This window comes from Trachurus trachurus (assembly GCF_905171665.1).
Source record: "Trachurus trachurus genome assembly, chromosome: 12".
In the NCBI taxonomy this organism is placed as follows: Eukaryota; Metazoa; Chordata; class Actinopteri; order Carangiformes; family Carangidae; genus Trachurus; species Trachurus trachurus.
Window position 1 is genome coordinate 4,167,180 of NC_139908.1, and position 15,678 is coordinate 4,182,857.

Sequence of the window (15,678 nt, forward strand, 5' to 3'; positions counted from 1 at the left end):
TCATCATCACCACCGTTCACCTCCACTCTGCTGCAGAGTCACGTGAACGCAGCACGAGGAGCTAAACAGAGTGAGTGTGGCGCCGCCGCGTGGTCACACAACGGTAACACACACACACACACACACACACACACACACACACACACACACACACACACACATTGGTTTTATACCGAGGAGTTCAGTTTATTAACATTAAAGCAGAACTGAGAGTGTGAGATGGACTGAAACTACTTCTGTGACATTTACTGTCCTCAAACGCACCACAAGGCCACTGACTGATGCATCATGGGAAGTGGGTTTTCTTTTTCACATGTAGGCTGATGCTTTTTCTTCATGATTTATTTTCCAAAGAAGCGACAAAACAGATGAGGAACAAAGAAACAAAGATTGTTGTCACACTAAAAAAAATTCATGGGGAAAACCTCAGGTTCATCATTGATAAGATTTTTATTTTACTCTGAGAAAATGTCTTTGGTAATTACTCAAGCAAAAATGTTAGGCTACTTTTTTGATGAATTTATTTTTATTTTTGGAAAAACTCTTTATTTATAAGAATAAAAACTCCTTATTTTGTGGCTTTGCGAAAAGTAATGGAGCATTGACTCATCAAATCAAAAGGCAGTATATTAAAACATTACATTTCTGTATCATTTACTTCCTTTTTGTTTAATGTAGATTTCCCCCGGCTCATCTGTTATTTTCTGTACTTTCTGTACTGTTTGTATTTCTGCTTTTTTCAATAAAAGAAAAACAGAAGAACATAGACACCATGATGGTCCTAAATCAGGGGTTCTCAACTAGTCTCACTCTGGGCTCCACATCTTCCCATGGTCATTAAGTTGCGACCCACTTTTATAGAATTCAAACCAAGATTTTTTTTTAAAGCCTTTAAAAACTAATTTTGCTCTTTATTGAGCAAAGTGCATTTCAGAGCACATGAATGAAACTGAGGAGGACCATGACAACTGCATGTATGGAAGTGAATAAAATAATATCAAACTGCACAAAATAAAGACCCACAAAACAAAACAAGATTCACTGCATTCAGACCACATTAATAAGAAACTGATATCTTTGCATTCAGAGCAAATGGAGCAAATAATAAGAAAGTGAGGAGGAGCATTACAACTGCATGTGTTCACGTGTCTCGTGCCTTTCAATATAAGTTATTTTTCAAAATAAAAGACATGTCCAACATCAGATGTGCATTAAATATTATTTACTTTTTGGACCAGCTGTCCGCGACCCATCCAGAACGGGTCCGCGACCCACTTTTGGGTCCCGACCCACCAGTTGAGAACCACTGAACTAAACCACCAAACCAGAGATTAAACAAACATGAAGAAAACTAACGATCAACAAAAGAGAGTGTTATAAAAAAAAATTTCATAAAAAACAAATAAATAAATGATTAAAGTAACACAAACTAATAACTAGATTATAAAGAAAACAACAAACTCACTGGGTAACAGCTCTTACATTCATTAATGCACATTGTGTTTGTTTTTGTGACTTATATGAAGATCAGCTCATATTTACGAGGTGTTCTTGAACGTCACATTTGTATAGAGCAAAATAAAATAGAAAATGAAACTCTGGACTGATCATGATTAAAATATAAAATAGAGGAATGTAACATCAGTGTCTCTAATGTCTCTAATGAGTCTCTAATGTCTCTAATGTCTCCACTGTGTCTCTGTAAATAGAAACTCTTTAAAAGGTTGTGTTCAGGAGCAGCAGTTGTTGTTCGGCCTCCGGAGAACCAGAGTTTTACCAAACAGCTTCACCATGTAAGGAGCTGGAGGGGGGGTCCCTGAAGGCATCATCACCATCATCATCCAGACCATTAACACACACACACACACACACACACACACACACACACACACACACACACACACACACACACACACACACACACAGCTGCTGTATTTAAGCACCGTGCTGCTAGACGACCAGGCGGCGGCTGCAGCAGCATCAGTGAGGACGACGACGATGGTTCGTATCAAAGCTTCTTGTTATTAATCACATTATTGATCAGTTATTTTATATTTACATTAAAAAGCTGAAACTTTATAACTAACAACATGTTTGAAGATTTAAACTGTTTGAAACTTAAAGGGATAGTTCACCCAAAATTCAAATTTCACTCATTATCTCCTCCCCCCTCATGTCGACTAAGGGCTGGGAGAAGTTTCAGAGTCCTCCGTGGCTTCTCTGAGTTACAGGGGGTCTCGACGTAGCAGTGCATGTCCATATGACAGTCGCAAACGGGGCTCACTTTTCTTTGTCCAAAAAGACACACCAAAAAACATCCAAATACCTCCATGCTGCTCGTATGTAATGTCCGTCTTGTATTGAAGCCCCAACATGAGAAATTGTTCCGAAAAAATTAAATAAGTCTATATTTTAAGCTTGTTTGTAGCGGAAGCTCCCAGTGTTTCAATTCACTGCTCTTCCTGTGTCGAACAATTTCTCATGTCGGGGCTTCAATACAAGAGGGACATTACATACGAGCAGCATGGAGGTATTTGGATGTTTTTTGGTGTGTCATTTTGGACGAAGAAAAGTGAGGCCCATTCACAACCATTATATGGACAAATACTGCTGCGCGGACCCCCCCGTAACTCAGAGAAGCCACGGAGGACTCTGAAACTTCTCCCAGCCCTTAGTCCACATGAGGGTGAGTAGATAATGAGATGAAATGAAATTTGAATTTTGGGTGAACTATCCCTTTAAAACTCATTATTTGATCAGAACATGTTGAAAATGTCTCAATTAAACATGATGTCATCAGGTTATGACTGACAAACATGTGATATATTAATGTTTATAAGAACATGTGACGTGTTTATTTGTTAAAAACTGCCACAGACATGAACAGTGCACAGTAAAAACACATAAATGAACGTGTTGTTTTGCAGGCGAGCAGGAAGACGAAGAAGAAGGAGGGCGGAGCTAAACGAGCTCAGAGAGCGTCGTCCAACGTCTTCTCCATGTTTGAACAAACTCAGATCCAAGAGTTCAAAGAGGTAAACTCACCTGTCACCTGTCAGGAGGCTGTACTCAGATGATATGCAATTATAGTATATCTCTGTTTCATCAGGGGACCAAAGTGCCTTAAACAGTCTTTTTTCCTGTATTACAGATATTAACGCTATGAGATAATAACACAACGTTACCAGACAGAGTTGTTTTAGAGGGAAATGCAGAGACTGCTTGATGAAAAACTGTCCCTGAAGGCAACGTGCATCAGCGGTTTTGCATGAATTTCCCTCTAAAACAACTCTGTCAGAGCGTTGTGGAGTTGTTGGATTGTGTATTTGATGAGTTTGATGAGGGAAACCAAGAAATCCCATGAGCCTCTGTAGCGTAGCTCTGAGCAGCTCACGGCTCTGCTCCGCCGTTCTAAAAATAGCTTGCACCGACAATTAAAGGTAACGAACCTACTGCTATGACTATAGGGATTATGGCAATGGGCCAATTTGCCAAATGTTTGAACTATCCCTTTAAGTCAGGATGACGCTGAAACACTTGTACATGCTTTTATCACTAGTTGTTTGGACTACTGCAGTTTCCTTTTTACTGGTCTCCCTAGAAAGTCATTGAAGAAACTACAAGTTATTCAGAACGCTGCAGCCAGGGATTACAAAAAGATGACATTAATCCTCTGTTTGCATCTTTGCACTTGTTGCCTCTTTCTTTTATAATCGATTTTAAAGCTCTTTTACTCACTTATAAAGCCTTAAATAATTTAGCACCATCTTATATCAACGATTGCCTTTCTTCTTATGCCCTAAACTATGGAAAACTCTCCCTTTAGATCTTAGAAGCAGAAGAAGAATAGCAGACTCCTTAGCTTTTCTTTTTCTTTTTTTTAAAAATTGAAAACCTGTTTTTTTAATTTGACTTTTAATACAGGTTGATTTTATTCTTTATCACTTTTATTTGTTTGTACGATTACGATTACGATTACGAAAACTTTATTATCCACAGAGAGAGGAAATTCCTCTTTGGTTTCACCACCATAGACATGTCTCACAACAACAGAACACATAGTGACACAATAAAAAACATTTCAAGGATAGAAAAATATATAAAAATAGCCTACTGCACTTCACACTGTACTTCACTACTTGTTTTAAATTGATGTGTTGTTTTTAACTGTTTGGGCTTTGGGCTACATTTGTGCATGAAAGTTACTCTATAAATAAAGTTTATCACCCCCTCGTAGGCCTTCACACTGATCGATCAGAACCGGGACGGGTTCATCGATAAGGAGGACCTGAAGGACACGTACGCCTCCTTGGGTAAACTGAATGTGAAGGACGTGGAGCTGGACCAGATGTTGAAGGAGGCGACGGGGCCGATAAACTTCACCATGTTCCTCAACCTGTTTGGAGAGAAGCTGCACGGTCAGTTACTGATGATTACCAGAGGTCAGAGGTCAGAGGTCAGAGGTCAGAGAGGTGACGATACTAACGAAGCTCTGGTTTCCCATTCTAGGCACCGACCCTGAAGACACCATCTTAAACGCCTTCAAACTGTTCGACCCCGACGCCAAAGGGTTCGTCCAGAAAGACGAGTGAGTTTCACTGAGGACGGTTCTGTTCAAAGTTCTGTTTAAAGGGATAGTTCAACATTTTTTGTCAAGTTCTCCTCTCACAATAATCCCTATTAGTCACAGCAGTAGGTTCATTACCTTTAATTATCGGTGCATGTTGTTTTGAGATCAGCGGGGCAGAGACGTGAGCTGCTCAGCGAACTAAACTCCACAACGCTCTGGTGGAAAAGTTGTGACCTGCACATTCACCACGCTATGAGATAATCATGTATAATTATGTAACATTACAACACATGAAGCAAATACTCTGAACTAGTTGTGTTATTGAAATCCCTCCGCCCAGCAGCCGTGTCTAGAATGTAGTTCCAGCTGCATTTGCCTCTAAAACAGGGGTGTCAAGCGTGCGGCCCGCGGGCCAAAACTGGCCCGGCAGGGGGTCCAATCTGGCCCTCAGAATGAATTTGCAAAGTGTGAAAATTACATAGAAGTCAGAAGAGGAATAATATTGTTGAAATTGCACATGTATTTTTATCAAGAAATTTCACATTGTTCATAATATGTTTTGTAAAATAATATTTCATTAACTGTAAACATAATATAATAGAAATACAAAGGGAAAAGTTATTCTTTTTATTTATAGCTTATCATGCTATTATTTTACTGGTACGGCCCACTTGAGATCCAATTGTGCTGTTTGTGGCCCCTGAACTAAAATGAGTTTGACACCCCTGCTCTAAAACAACTCTGTCTGGTAACGTTGTGTTATTATCTCATAGCGTGGTGAATGTGCAGGTCAAAACTTGTCCACCAGAGCGTTTTGGAGTTGTTGGATTGTGTATTTGATGAGTTTGATGAGGGACATGTACCATTCACCTCCATTGTGTTCACTGAGCAGCTCACGTCTCTGCCCCGCTGATCTCAAAACAACATGCACCGATAATTAAAGCTAATGAACCTACTGCTATGGCTAAAGGGGTTATAGCAAGAGGAGAATTTGCTAAAAAAATGTTGAACTATCCCTTTAAAGTTCTGTCCAAACGTCACCTGCTGTGTTCATGTTCACAGGTTACAGAAGTTACTGATGACTCAGGCTGATAAGTTCTCGTCAGAGGAGGTAAAAACAGCTTCAGATCTTATTTCCTCCTCCTCCTTCTCTTCTCCTCCTCTCTGACCTTTGACCTCCGTTTCCAGGTGAAACAGATGTTCCAGTCGTCCAACATCGACGCTGCAGGAAACCTGGACTACAAGTCTCTGTGTTACATCATCACACACGGAGAAGAGAAGGAGGAGTGATAGAGTTTCTGCTGCAGGTTGTTGTTGTCGTGATGCGTTCAAGTAGCCTACTAAATAAAAAATGTTTTTAAAGAAAGTAAAAAAAACTGATTTATTTATTGATTCATTCTGGTCACATACACGCTCCTCTCAGGATGAACCTTGACCTTTGTGATCAACGTCTTCTGGGCCGGAAAGTCAAAGGTGGCTTTTCAAAGTAAAAGCCTCTTTTATTTTCCCCCATAGCATCTTGATGTCACTCCATATTTCCTGTTTGTGTCTAAACGCAGAAAAAAAACCCAATAAAATCATTTTTAAATCTTTAATCCTTACTTCATCAAATATCAGATTCTCTGGTAAAAAAAAGTCAAAACTACGGAGGCCCCTGAGGGTCAAATGAAGAACACAAACAGAACTGAGCTCCTTTTCCTTCCTCATCTGACCCTTGTGGGCCTCCGTACACATGTTCAACACACCTGCAGATATAAAAACCTGTGGGGGAGAGGTTGCCTACGTTTCCCATGGTGCATTTCAGCTTTAAATCACACGAGTCCGAGTCCGTGAACAGGCGTAGAAAAACTTTATTAGAAACCAAACGGTTGACAAAACTCTCTGTACATGAGGAACCGGCAGCAGCAGCAGCAGCGTCGTCAGTGTTTCTGATCCAGTGATGAACAGCTTCCCCCCCTCCACCTCCACCTCCACCTCCTGTTGGCTCGTCATCGCAGGTCTCCATGGCGACGGCAGGCGGCGGCCCGGGCGTCCGGGAACACGAAGAAGGCGAGAGAGAGGCCGGGGAGCTGCAGGTGCTCGGCCGGAGGCAGGGGAGCGCCGGACAGGTCGGGGAGGGTGTGGTCGTCGAGCATCGCCAGCAGGCGGCCGTTCAGCCTCACTGACCTGAGACACAGGAAATAAGAACGTGTTCATTGATTATTCTTTAACTTCTTTCTTCTGCAAATGGTAGATGAGCTGACAAATTAATTTTCCTTTGGGGTTTAATAAAGTCACTCTTATCTTGTCTTATCTTATCTGATCAATCTATCAATCAATCGATCCCTGGACAGTTTCCACTTTATAATTAACAAACTGTGAAAACTGTAAATTGCAGGTGAATATGAACTCTGTATATGTTGGTTATTATTGACAGGGTTTAGTTAAAGTCTCTCTATATATTAGTCTATAATCTATAATACAGTATATATATATACACACACAACTCCAATGTTTCTTAAAAAGCATCTCTACATGTATGACACTCAATTTAAAACACAAACACAACTCATTCTGCTTAATGAGACACTGACGAGGTGTTCGATACCTGAACCACATCTGATTTTACAGGAAGATTATAAATAAAAACCACTGCTGGGACTAAACACTGACATTATCCCACCAAAATTGATTTATAAACTTTTCCTAAATTAAAATATTCCTGTTGTGTTGTTCAGGAACGAATTTGAACATGTTTTCTTTACATTATTATTATTCAAGGTCTGAAAAGACTTAATAATATATTTTTTGTTATTTTGACCCGTTGTCATTTCCTGCTAATAAATGCTTTGAATGATAATGTTTTTATTTTAAATTTAGGAGAAATGTTGTCAGTAGTTTCTAGAATAAAACAAACACCTATAAATAGTAAAACCAGAGAAACTCATAATTTTGAAGTGGTCTCTTCATTTTTTCCGAGGTATCAGGTTTGTGTATATATTTAAGTTTTTTTTAAATTAATCTATATTTTGATCATGGGGAGGTTATTATTGTCATATATCTAGAGCTGCAAAAAATTATTACTTTTCATTATCGATTAATCTGTTGATTAAGCGATTAGTTGTTGAATAAAATGTAAAAAAAAATGTTAAAACATATCAATCAGTGTTTCTCAAACCACCATACGACGTCCTCAAATGTCTTGTTTGAGAAGAAACCAGAAATATTCACATTTAAGAAGCTGAAATCAGCGAATTTTGACTTTTTTTTGTTAAAAAAAACACTCAAACTGATTAGATTATCAAAATAGTTGACGATTAATTTAATAATTGATTATTGTGCGATTAATTGATTCATTGTTGCAGCTCTACATATAGTATCTATGTAAAATACAGAGTTGTTCCTATGCAGGATCAATAAAGTATTTATGATTCTGATCCATTTAATGATCAGAAATCCAGTCGAACTGAACAGATTAAACTTGATGGTTCTCTACTTCCTGTGAATCTGATCCTGAGTCAGTGATTCAGTTAGTGAGTGAGAGCGCGTGACGTTCGTGTGACCGGGAGAGAATGGGTTCATTGAGACGCTGTGGACACCTGGAGTACAGCCCCTCGTCCCCCGGCGTCTCCCCCTGCAGGACAAAGGCCTCCACTGTGCTGCTGGACGACACCAGGGAGGGGGACGAGACCCTGGACGTCCTCCGGCCGAGGTTCATGGTCACCAGGGTGACGGCGCCCGGTCGGTAGCTGCACAGACACAGACAGAGACAGAGACGGATAGAGTCAGAGACAAAGAGTCAGATACAAAGTCAAAGAGACAAAGAGACAGAGACAAAGAGACAGAGAGTCAAGTCAAACGGGCAATGACATTTTGGAACCATCTAAATAGTAGCCCAAAAGACACACTTCCCTTTAACTCTTTCGCGACCACACTAATTCCTCAGCACATCCGCTCAGGACCACATGTTTTTGGCTATTTGTTTACCTTTTATCTCACGTCGAACCGAACTATGTACGTTACCTAGAAACAAACGGTCTGCACTTGGTTGAAGAGTGACTTTACAACGTGCTTCTCGAAAAAACGGCGAGTTTCTCCGCCGTTTCGTTCGTGAGTACGAAGGAGGAGAAGAGAGCTGGGTTTCTCCAAAAACGGAGCTCCCGCTCTAGTTTCAGAGAAAAACGCGCTTTTGTGTCAAGTGGCAATCTGCTCATTTTACCGGTTCTCTGCAGTGTGGCGTCTCCCAAATCATTTCTACGGCTAAATAAATATATTTGTAGGTAAATCTGGGGGGTGTGGCAGCGTGGAGAGCAGCGGTGCAGCGGTGTGGGTCTCTGGCCGCAGCGCAGCAGCTCCGTGACACTGCAGTGTGACTGGCCGCCGGTGGGTGCTCTGTGGCGGGGGGCGGCCGGTCACAGCACCCGCTGCTCAGCGCCCGCTCCGCTGCACAGCGCCGTGAAAACAGCAGAGATAACCGGCTTTCAGATCCGAGTCTCCAAAGCAGAAACGTTTGTAAACAACACCGGAAAAACTCGCCAGATTTGTCGTCGGTCGCTTTTGTCAAAAGAGGGTTTGGAAAGTCGCCAGATTCAGCGAGAAAGTCGCAACACTGTAGCCGACAGCCGCACAGCGCTGCACGCTGTCCCCAGAGCAGCATTCAAGGAGAACGATTACTCAAACAAAACCAAGATCACACAGTTTATAAAAAACATTATGTTTTGGTTTTAGTTTAAAACAGTTTTACATATCAGAGGAACCATATTCACACACAGGGTCCCTCAGAGTGTCTATTATCGTAATCTGTAAAAAAACGGTTTTGACGAGTTTGCTCGTCAATGGTCGTGAACGTTCGGCAGGCTGTGACGAGTTTACTCGTCAATGGTCGCGAAAGAGTTAAAACATTAAAAACCCAAGAGCTGAACCCAGAAAACAGCCCCCTCACTCAGCTGATGGAGAAACTCAGTAACCTGGCTCCCATCAGCTCAGCCTCAAAACACCAGAGAATAAAAATTATCATTAATCAATCAAAAGATTTATATTTAGAATATTGGGAAAAGAAAAGAAAAACTCAAAGCAGACTAAATTGTTATTTAACTCTAAACAGAGAATATAAATTGGCCGAATACCTCCACTCTGTTAGAGACATAAAACAAAGACTGATCCTGACCAAGTACAGGCTGAGTGACCACCAGCTGGCTGTAGAGAAAGGACGACACCGACAGACATGGCTGCCCAGAGAGCAGCGGCTATGTGCTCACTGCTCCACAGGAGAGATAGAGACAGAGATGCACTTCCTGCTCCACTGTGAGAGATAGTCTTTAATAAGAGACTCTCACTTTAAAGAAATAACTAAGCTAATCAAAAGATTCCACCTACTAACACCAGAGGAGAAGATGTCAGTCCTGCTAGGAGAAGGGACAGCAGCTCCTCTGGCAGCCAGGTATGTAACTGCTTGCCACAGCCTGAGGGACTCTTTAACATCTTAACACCATTATTTGTACCTGATTGTACTAAATTCTATTGTGATGTGGTTTGTATGAAATATTGTTTATTTGTTATTGAATATTGAGATGTGTATATGTACTGTATATATGTTATATCAGGGTTTATACAGGAATCTAGTTAATTCTAATACCTTTTTAAGACTTTTTCAAGACCTTCTCAATACTTTTTAAAACCTCACCGCCACTTCAAGCTGTGACCATTTACATCAATGACACTTTTAACGTACTAACAGTTCTAGTTTGTGATAAAGACTAAAGACCACGAGATACAACAGAATTCACAATAGGCTGGGATAATAAATCAAAGACAAATTTGATCAAAAAACAAAACAAAAAAACATTGCGCCACTCAAAAAACAAAAACAACAATCTTCTTTTCTATTTTATGTACCGGTTCATCTTTGTTTTTTAATAAAATGAATAAATTCACACACTTTTACAATGTTGTTTAGGACTCAAACTCTTGGACAGCTAATTCAGAAAAAATACCTTCAAAATTTAAGACTTTATAAAGTTGTGAAAAGACGTTTTAATACTTTTTAAGGGTCTTAATTTTTCCAAAATTGATTTATCACCTTTTAATACTTTTCAAGACCCAGCGGATACCCTGTATATTGAAATGTATTTGTGAGTGGTTTGTGCAGTGCTTTGGCAACAACAGGTTTCTGTTCATGCCAATAAAGCTAATTGAATTGAATTGAATTGAATTGACAAAGAGACAGAGAGTCAAAGACAAAAAGACAGAGTCAAAAGACAGAGACAAAGAGACAGAGAGGAGGACAGGACCGTGGTGGACAACATCAGAACCTGTTGCTGTTGCTGCAGTGCAGATAAACTCTGACTCGTTTGCTGCTGCTGCGTTCACTGTCCCTGGAAACTTTCAGCACCTCCGGTCCAACCAGGCGCTTGTAGAGGACGGACAGCCAGAAGTCCTGAACACACACACACACACACACACACACACACACACACACACACACACGTCACTGTCTGAGCCTGTGTGTGTGTGTGTGTGTGTGTGTGTGTGTGTGTGTGTGTCTCACAGGCAGAGGGTTCAGGTCGTCGTCCACCAGGTGATAGAAACCAGAACCAACCAGCACCTGACGCATCACCACGTCCATACGCAGCCGAGCCGCCAGACCCAGTTTATCCAGCCACCTGCACACACACACACACACACACACACACACACACACACACACACACACACACACACACACACACACACACACACACACATTAGAGTATAAGTGGTTAGGGTGTGTCATGGGACCAGGGGCTGATGGGTAATGAGTTAACCAGATCACGTTAATTAGATCTTCACCTCGTTCTCACAGTGAAACTAAAAACCTCCTCCGGTCGCCCTGGAGACACGACCACTCATCATGAAAATAAAAACTAGAACTAAAATGAATGAGTGAATGAATCAGTCAGATGAGTCGGTCCGTCACCACTTCCTGTTTCCAGCGTCGTGTGAATTTAAAAACAGGAAGTGTGAACGTGTTTGATCATCATCAATAATAAAACCCTCCGACCTTTGACCCCACATGATTTCTGTTCTGACACGAGAATCAAACCGGCGACAACAGCGACCACTGATCTGAGCTGAGACTGTTGTTGTTCTTTCATGTGAGTTAAAGGAATAGTTCACCAAAAAATGAAATTCATTGGTCAGTCATTATGGACTCACCCTCATGCTGATGAATACTCGGGAATAGTTTTTTATTCCTCAAAGTGCATCTGGAGACCCGGGAGGCCGGTTCCTAGTCCAACCAAAACTTTATATGAGAGTAATAGGGCCTGACACAAAAACGTCCATAAAACTACACAACAACCATGTAATATTCCTCCACACTGCTCGTCCACTGCAATCCAAGTGTCCTGAAGGGAGATAGTCCAGAGTTTACTCCAAACAACGTCATTTAGGACATTTTTACAGCCTAAACAGTCCTGGATTGAATTTGCCTGCTGTGCGCTCTTGCGTTCATGCGTGACCGTGAGAGCGGACGAGCAGTGTGGAGGAATATTAAATGGTTTTTCTGTAGTTTTATGGACGTTTTTGTGTCAGACGCTATTGACTCTTATATAATATAAAGTTTTGGTTGGACTAGGAACCGGCCTCCCGGGTCTCCAGATGCACTTTGAGGAATAAAAAACTACTCCGGAGTATTCATCAGCATGAATTAGAACTAGAACTATTCCTTTAAATGATGCTGTGAGGAAAACCACACTGTGGTCTGTAATCGAGGTGCAGACGAGTGAGTTTGACCAAGTCTTGGTTCTGGTCTGGTCTAGTCTGAAATGGTTTGTCTGGTCCGGTCTAGTCTGGTCTTGGTTGTGGACTCTGGTGGACTCACATGAACCCGGCGGCGAACGTGTCCGACAGACCTGGAGCTCCTCCTCCGTACGCGGAGCTGGTCTCACCGAGCCAGACGGCCTTCCCCGGAGAGACCTGGTCCACCTTCTGGACCGGGACAGACACACACAGAGAGAGATACACACCTCAACATCTGGACACACACACACACCTCAACATCTGGACACACACACACACACACACACCTCAACACCTCAACATCTGGACACAGTGGTGTAGTCTATGTGATACTCAGGTACACTCAGTACACCCACTTTAAATGCATAAATACTTCACCCAGTACAACTAAACTATCTAACTAAAGTAAATGTCAGTGTTTCTCAAAGTGGGGGGGTTGACAGGGTTCAAGGGGGTCCCCAACTTTATCTTGAAATTTTACCACTTTTTCCTAGAATTTTCTTCTTTTTTTTTTTTTTTTACTTTTTTAGGCTAATTATTGTTTTAATTTTTTTTCTTTGATTTTGACATTTTACCACTTTTCCTAGAATTTCTTTGTGAAATTTTACTAGTTTGTTCTAAAATTTTTAGAAATTTTACCACTTTTTCTGAGAAATTTTACCAGATTTTTCTAAAAGGAAAAAATTGCACAATTTTACCACTTTTTTCAAAAAAAAAGAAAAAAAAAGAAACATGTTTGTTTTGTTTTTTGTGTGAGAATTTTTACCACTTTTTTCTAGAAATGTTTCAACTTTTTTGGAGGAATTATACCACTTTTTTTCCAGAAATTTCTCAATAATCTTTTATGTATTGTACGCCTAATTCAAACGTACATTGATTGTTTGTGTATTTCTGGTATTTGCTTCAATGGGGGTCCGTGGTCTAATTTGTGTCAATTTAGTTAGTTATAGTTATACCCACTACAAAACATTAGACTACACCACTGACACACACACACACACACACACAGAAGCAGGTGTGTGTGTGTGTGTGTCTGTGTGTGTGTGTGTGTGTGTGGTTACCTCCAGGACTTCGTTGGTCTTCAGGATCAGCGTGTCCAGAACCTCCGGGTCCAGGAAGTCCTCCAGAGACGTGTCCCTGCCGTTCACATAGTAACTATGGAGACGAGATGAGGAGGAGAGGGGGAGAGGGGGCGGGGCTTAGGGCTCACGACCTCAGGTCAACACACACACACACACAGACACACACACACACACACACACACACACACACACACACTCAGGTGAACTCACTGGTGCCAGGTGACGGCGTCGACGGCCTCAGCTCCGGTCTGAAGGAACCTGCAGGAGACAGAGAATCTACTGTTTCTATTGTCTCTACTTACACACATACTTACATCTTTACTGTGTTTCTACTACGTGTCTTGTGTCTCTACTGTGTCTCAACTGTCTCTAATGTGTCTCTACTAGACTTGTAGCTCTCTAGACCACTTCTTTGTGGTCTTGGTCTTGTCACGGCCTCGACAGTCTTTGGTCTCGGTCTCGTTTCGGTCTCGGGTCTCTCGGTCTCGCAATGTCTCGGACTGGCGGAGCGGGTCTCTAAGGGATTTAATATTCAGGCAGGCATGCTTGGGTTTTTTTTTGTATCATTATTTATACGCCGACTTCAAGTGGTCAATCACTCGCATTTTGTGACACAGATGCAGATACAATTTACATCAGTAACATATTTCCCATTTATTAGACCTTGTTTGAGGTGCAGGGTGGTGTTGGAGGCTTGTTATTTTGTTAGATGACTTTGGGACTAGTTAATTGAATAGTCATGTCAGTCCTTAACAGCACTCAAGAGTCAATCCTCTAATAGTGTAGAAATACTGGTCATGCAGTTGCAACATATTTGATCTCAGCCAGTTGATGAAAACATTTATAGTGAGTTCACACACAAGACATGTACTGTCTCTGTATTGTTGTGCCTGTAGTTGAAATAATACAATCTCATACACTAAGCAGCTGAACCCAGTATGGTGCTTATGTTCTACAACTCAAGCAAAATAGCAAAACTATTTTATGTTTTTTGTTTTTTTTTGGTCTCGGTCTCGGTCTCGAGCTGAACTAGTCTTGGTCTTGGTAGTGTCTGGTCTCAGATTAGGCAGTCTTGACTACAAGTCTAGTCACTACTGTGTCTCAATTGTGTCTCTACTGTGTCTCTCTCTCAGGTTGGACACTTGTAGTTAATGAAGTTATCAGTGGCGAAAGTACCATTAATGCAAGTAATGCCGTTGCATTAGGGCCCGTGGCCAAAAAAGGCCCGCGGTGAACGGTAAAAAATAAAATAATAATAATAATAAAACATAAAAAAAAAGAAGTATCAATTGGTGGTATAGGCTACTGTATTAAATCATCTTGGCTTTTACATAATTACTGTAATTCATTAACGTTATTCTGGATTATGAACATGCGCGCGGGCATACGGTGACAGGACAGTTCTCCTGTTGTCGGCAGCGCGGCGGCGCAGCGCCGTCCCTGACCGTCTCTCCCTGTCTCTTTCTCTGTCTCTCTCATGAGCAGTGACACGTTCAGCAGCGAGACAGTGGACAGCGCTGTCACTCACTCAGGGCCCCGGTCCAGACAGATACGGCTTTTTTGAATCTGGATAAATAGGCTACTTTATCAGATCGGCATCGCGTCCAGACGGACGGCGTTTTCGGGGGGGGGGGGGGGGGTTAAAACGGTATTTTTGTATTTCTGTCCCAGAGTGGGAAAATCTGAAAACGCCGCCCCAGTCTGGACGCCCAAAACGGATTTTTTTTTCTGAAACGATGTCATGCCCCACACCGCTCTACCTGTAACCTTCTTTTTACAGTCTATACCTGTAACCTGAGACACACACACACACACACACACCGCTGCAGCAGCGACACAGTCTATGAACGTAACAACAACAAAGGCCGACTACCGTCGGGTCGCTCAGACACTGCGGCTGAATCACACCTGTTTAATCATCACTGATCGTCATATTAACTCTGACACAACTCCCTGTCAACATTTAATCCATGTCTGAGTTTGAATACAGCGGGGACTTCCCGTCTTCTTCTCTGTCTTTAGTGTTTATGTGTGGCAGCGCTACAGCGCCACACACGCTCCACACAGGAGTAGCCTATGCTACAGCCTAACACCGCCCCCCCCGTTATTATTATAGGGCCCGCAAATTTTTTTTTGCATTAGGGCCCGTAGCAGACAACTTTCGCCACTGGAAGTTATGCATCACTTGTCTCAGTGATTCTACTTCAGTTTCTACTTGACTCTTATGATCCAAGCAGCTCCACAGGTTTCAGTGTGTGTGACCTCTGA

At 41.7% G+C, this 15,678-nt stretch overlaps 2 protein-coding genes across 3 annotated transcripts in view; one reads left to right on the forward strand and one right to left on the reverse strand.

Moving 5' to 3' along the window:
* Positions 1–1,886: 1,886 nt before the first annotated feature.
* LOC310994749 (myosin light chain 5-like) lies at positions 1,887–5,926 on the forward strand. The gene is made up of 6 exons (XM_083983553.1): positions 1,887–2,001; positions 2,928–3,035; positions 4,238–4,418; positions 4,510–4,588; positions 5,633–5,681; positions 5,759–5,926. Exons 1-6 carry the CDS (start codon positions 1,999–2,001, stop codon positions 5,858–5,860), a joined length of 522 nt encoding a protein of 173 aa, XP_083839679.1. The 5' UTR covers positions 1,887–1,998; the 3' UTR covers positions 5,861–5,926.
* Positions 5,927–6,404: 478 nt separating this feature from the next.
* Positions 6,405–15,678, reverse strand: part of LOC310994735 (heparanase-like) — a 95,565-nt gene continuing 86,291 nt past the window's right edge. The window contains exons 6-12 of one of the 2 annotated variants that reach the window (XM_083983536.1): positions 13,621–13,668; positions 13,390–13,483; positions 12,411–12,517; positions 11,097–11,211; positions 10,861–10,985; positions 8,149–8,298; positions 6,405–6,736 (exon numbers count right to left, since the gene is read on the reverse strand). In XM_083983536.1, coding sequence (XP_083839662.1) covers positions 6,559–6,736; positions 8,149–8,298; positions 10,861–10,985; positions 11,097–11,211; positions 12,411–12,517; positions 13,390–13,483; positions 13,621–13,668 — 817 coding nt within the window. In that variant the 3' untranslated portion in view covers positions 6,405–6,558. The remainder of the gene's footprint in view (positions 6,737–8,148; positions 8,299–10,860; positions 10,986–11,096; positions 11,212–12,410; positions 12,518–13,389; positions 13,484–13,620; positions 13,669–15,678) is intronic. The other variant, XM_083983537.1, reaches the window with a different exon arrangement.

Excerpts from the sequence above, each read along its gene's own strand:
- LOC310994749 (XM_083983553.1), top strand. Across the intron at positions 4,589-5,632 it reads GGGTTCGTCCAGAAAGACGA|GTTACAGAAGTTACTGATGA; the intron begins GTGAGTTTCACT and ends TCATGTTCACAG. Across the intron at positions 5,682-5,758 it reads ATAAGTTCTCGTCAGAGGAG|GTGAAACAGATGTTCCAGTC; the intron begins GTAAAAACAGCT and ends CTCCGTTTCCAG.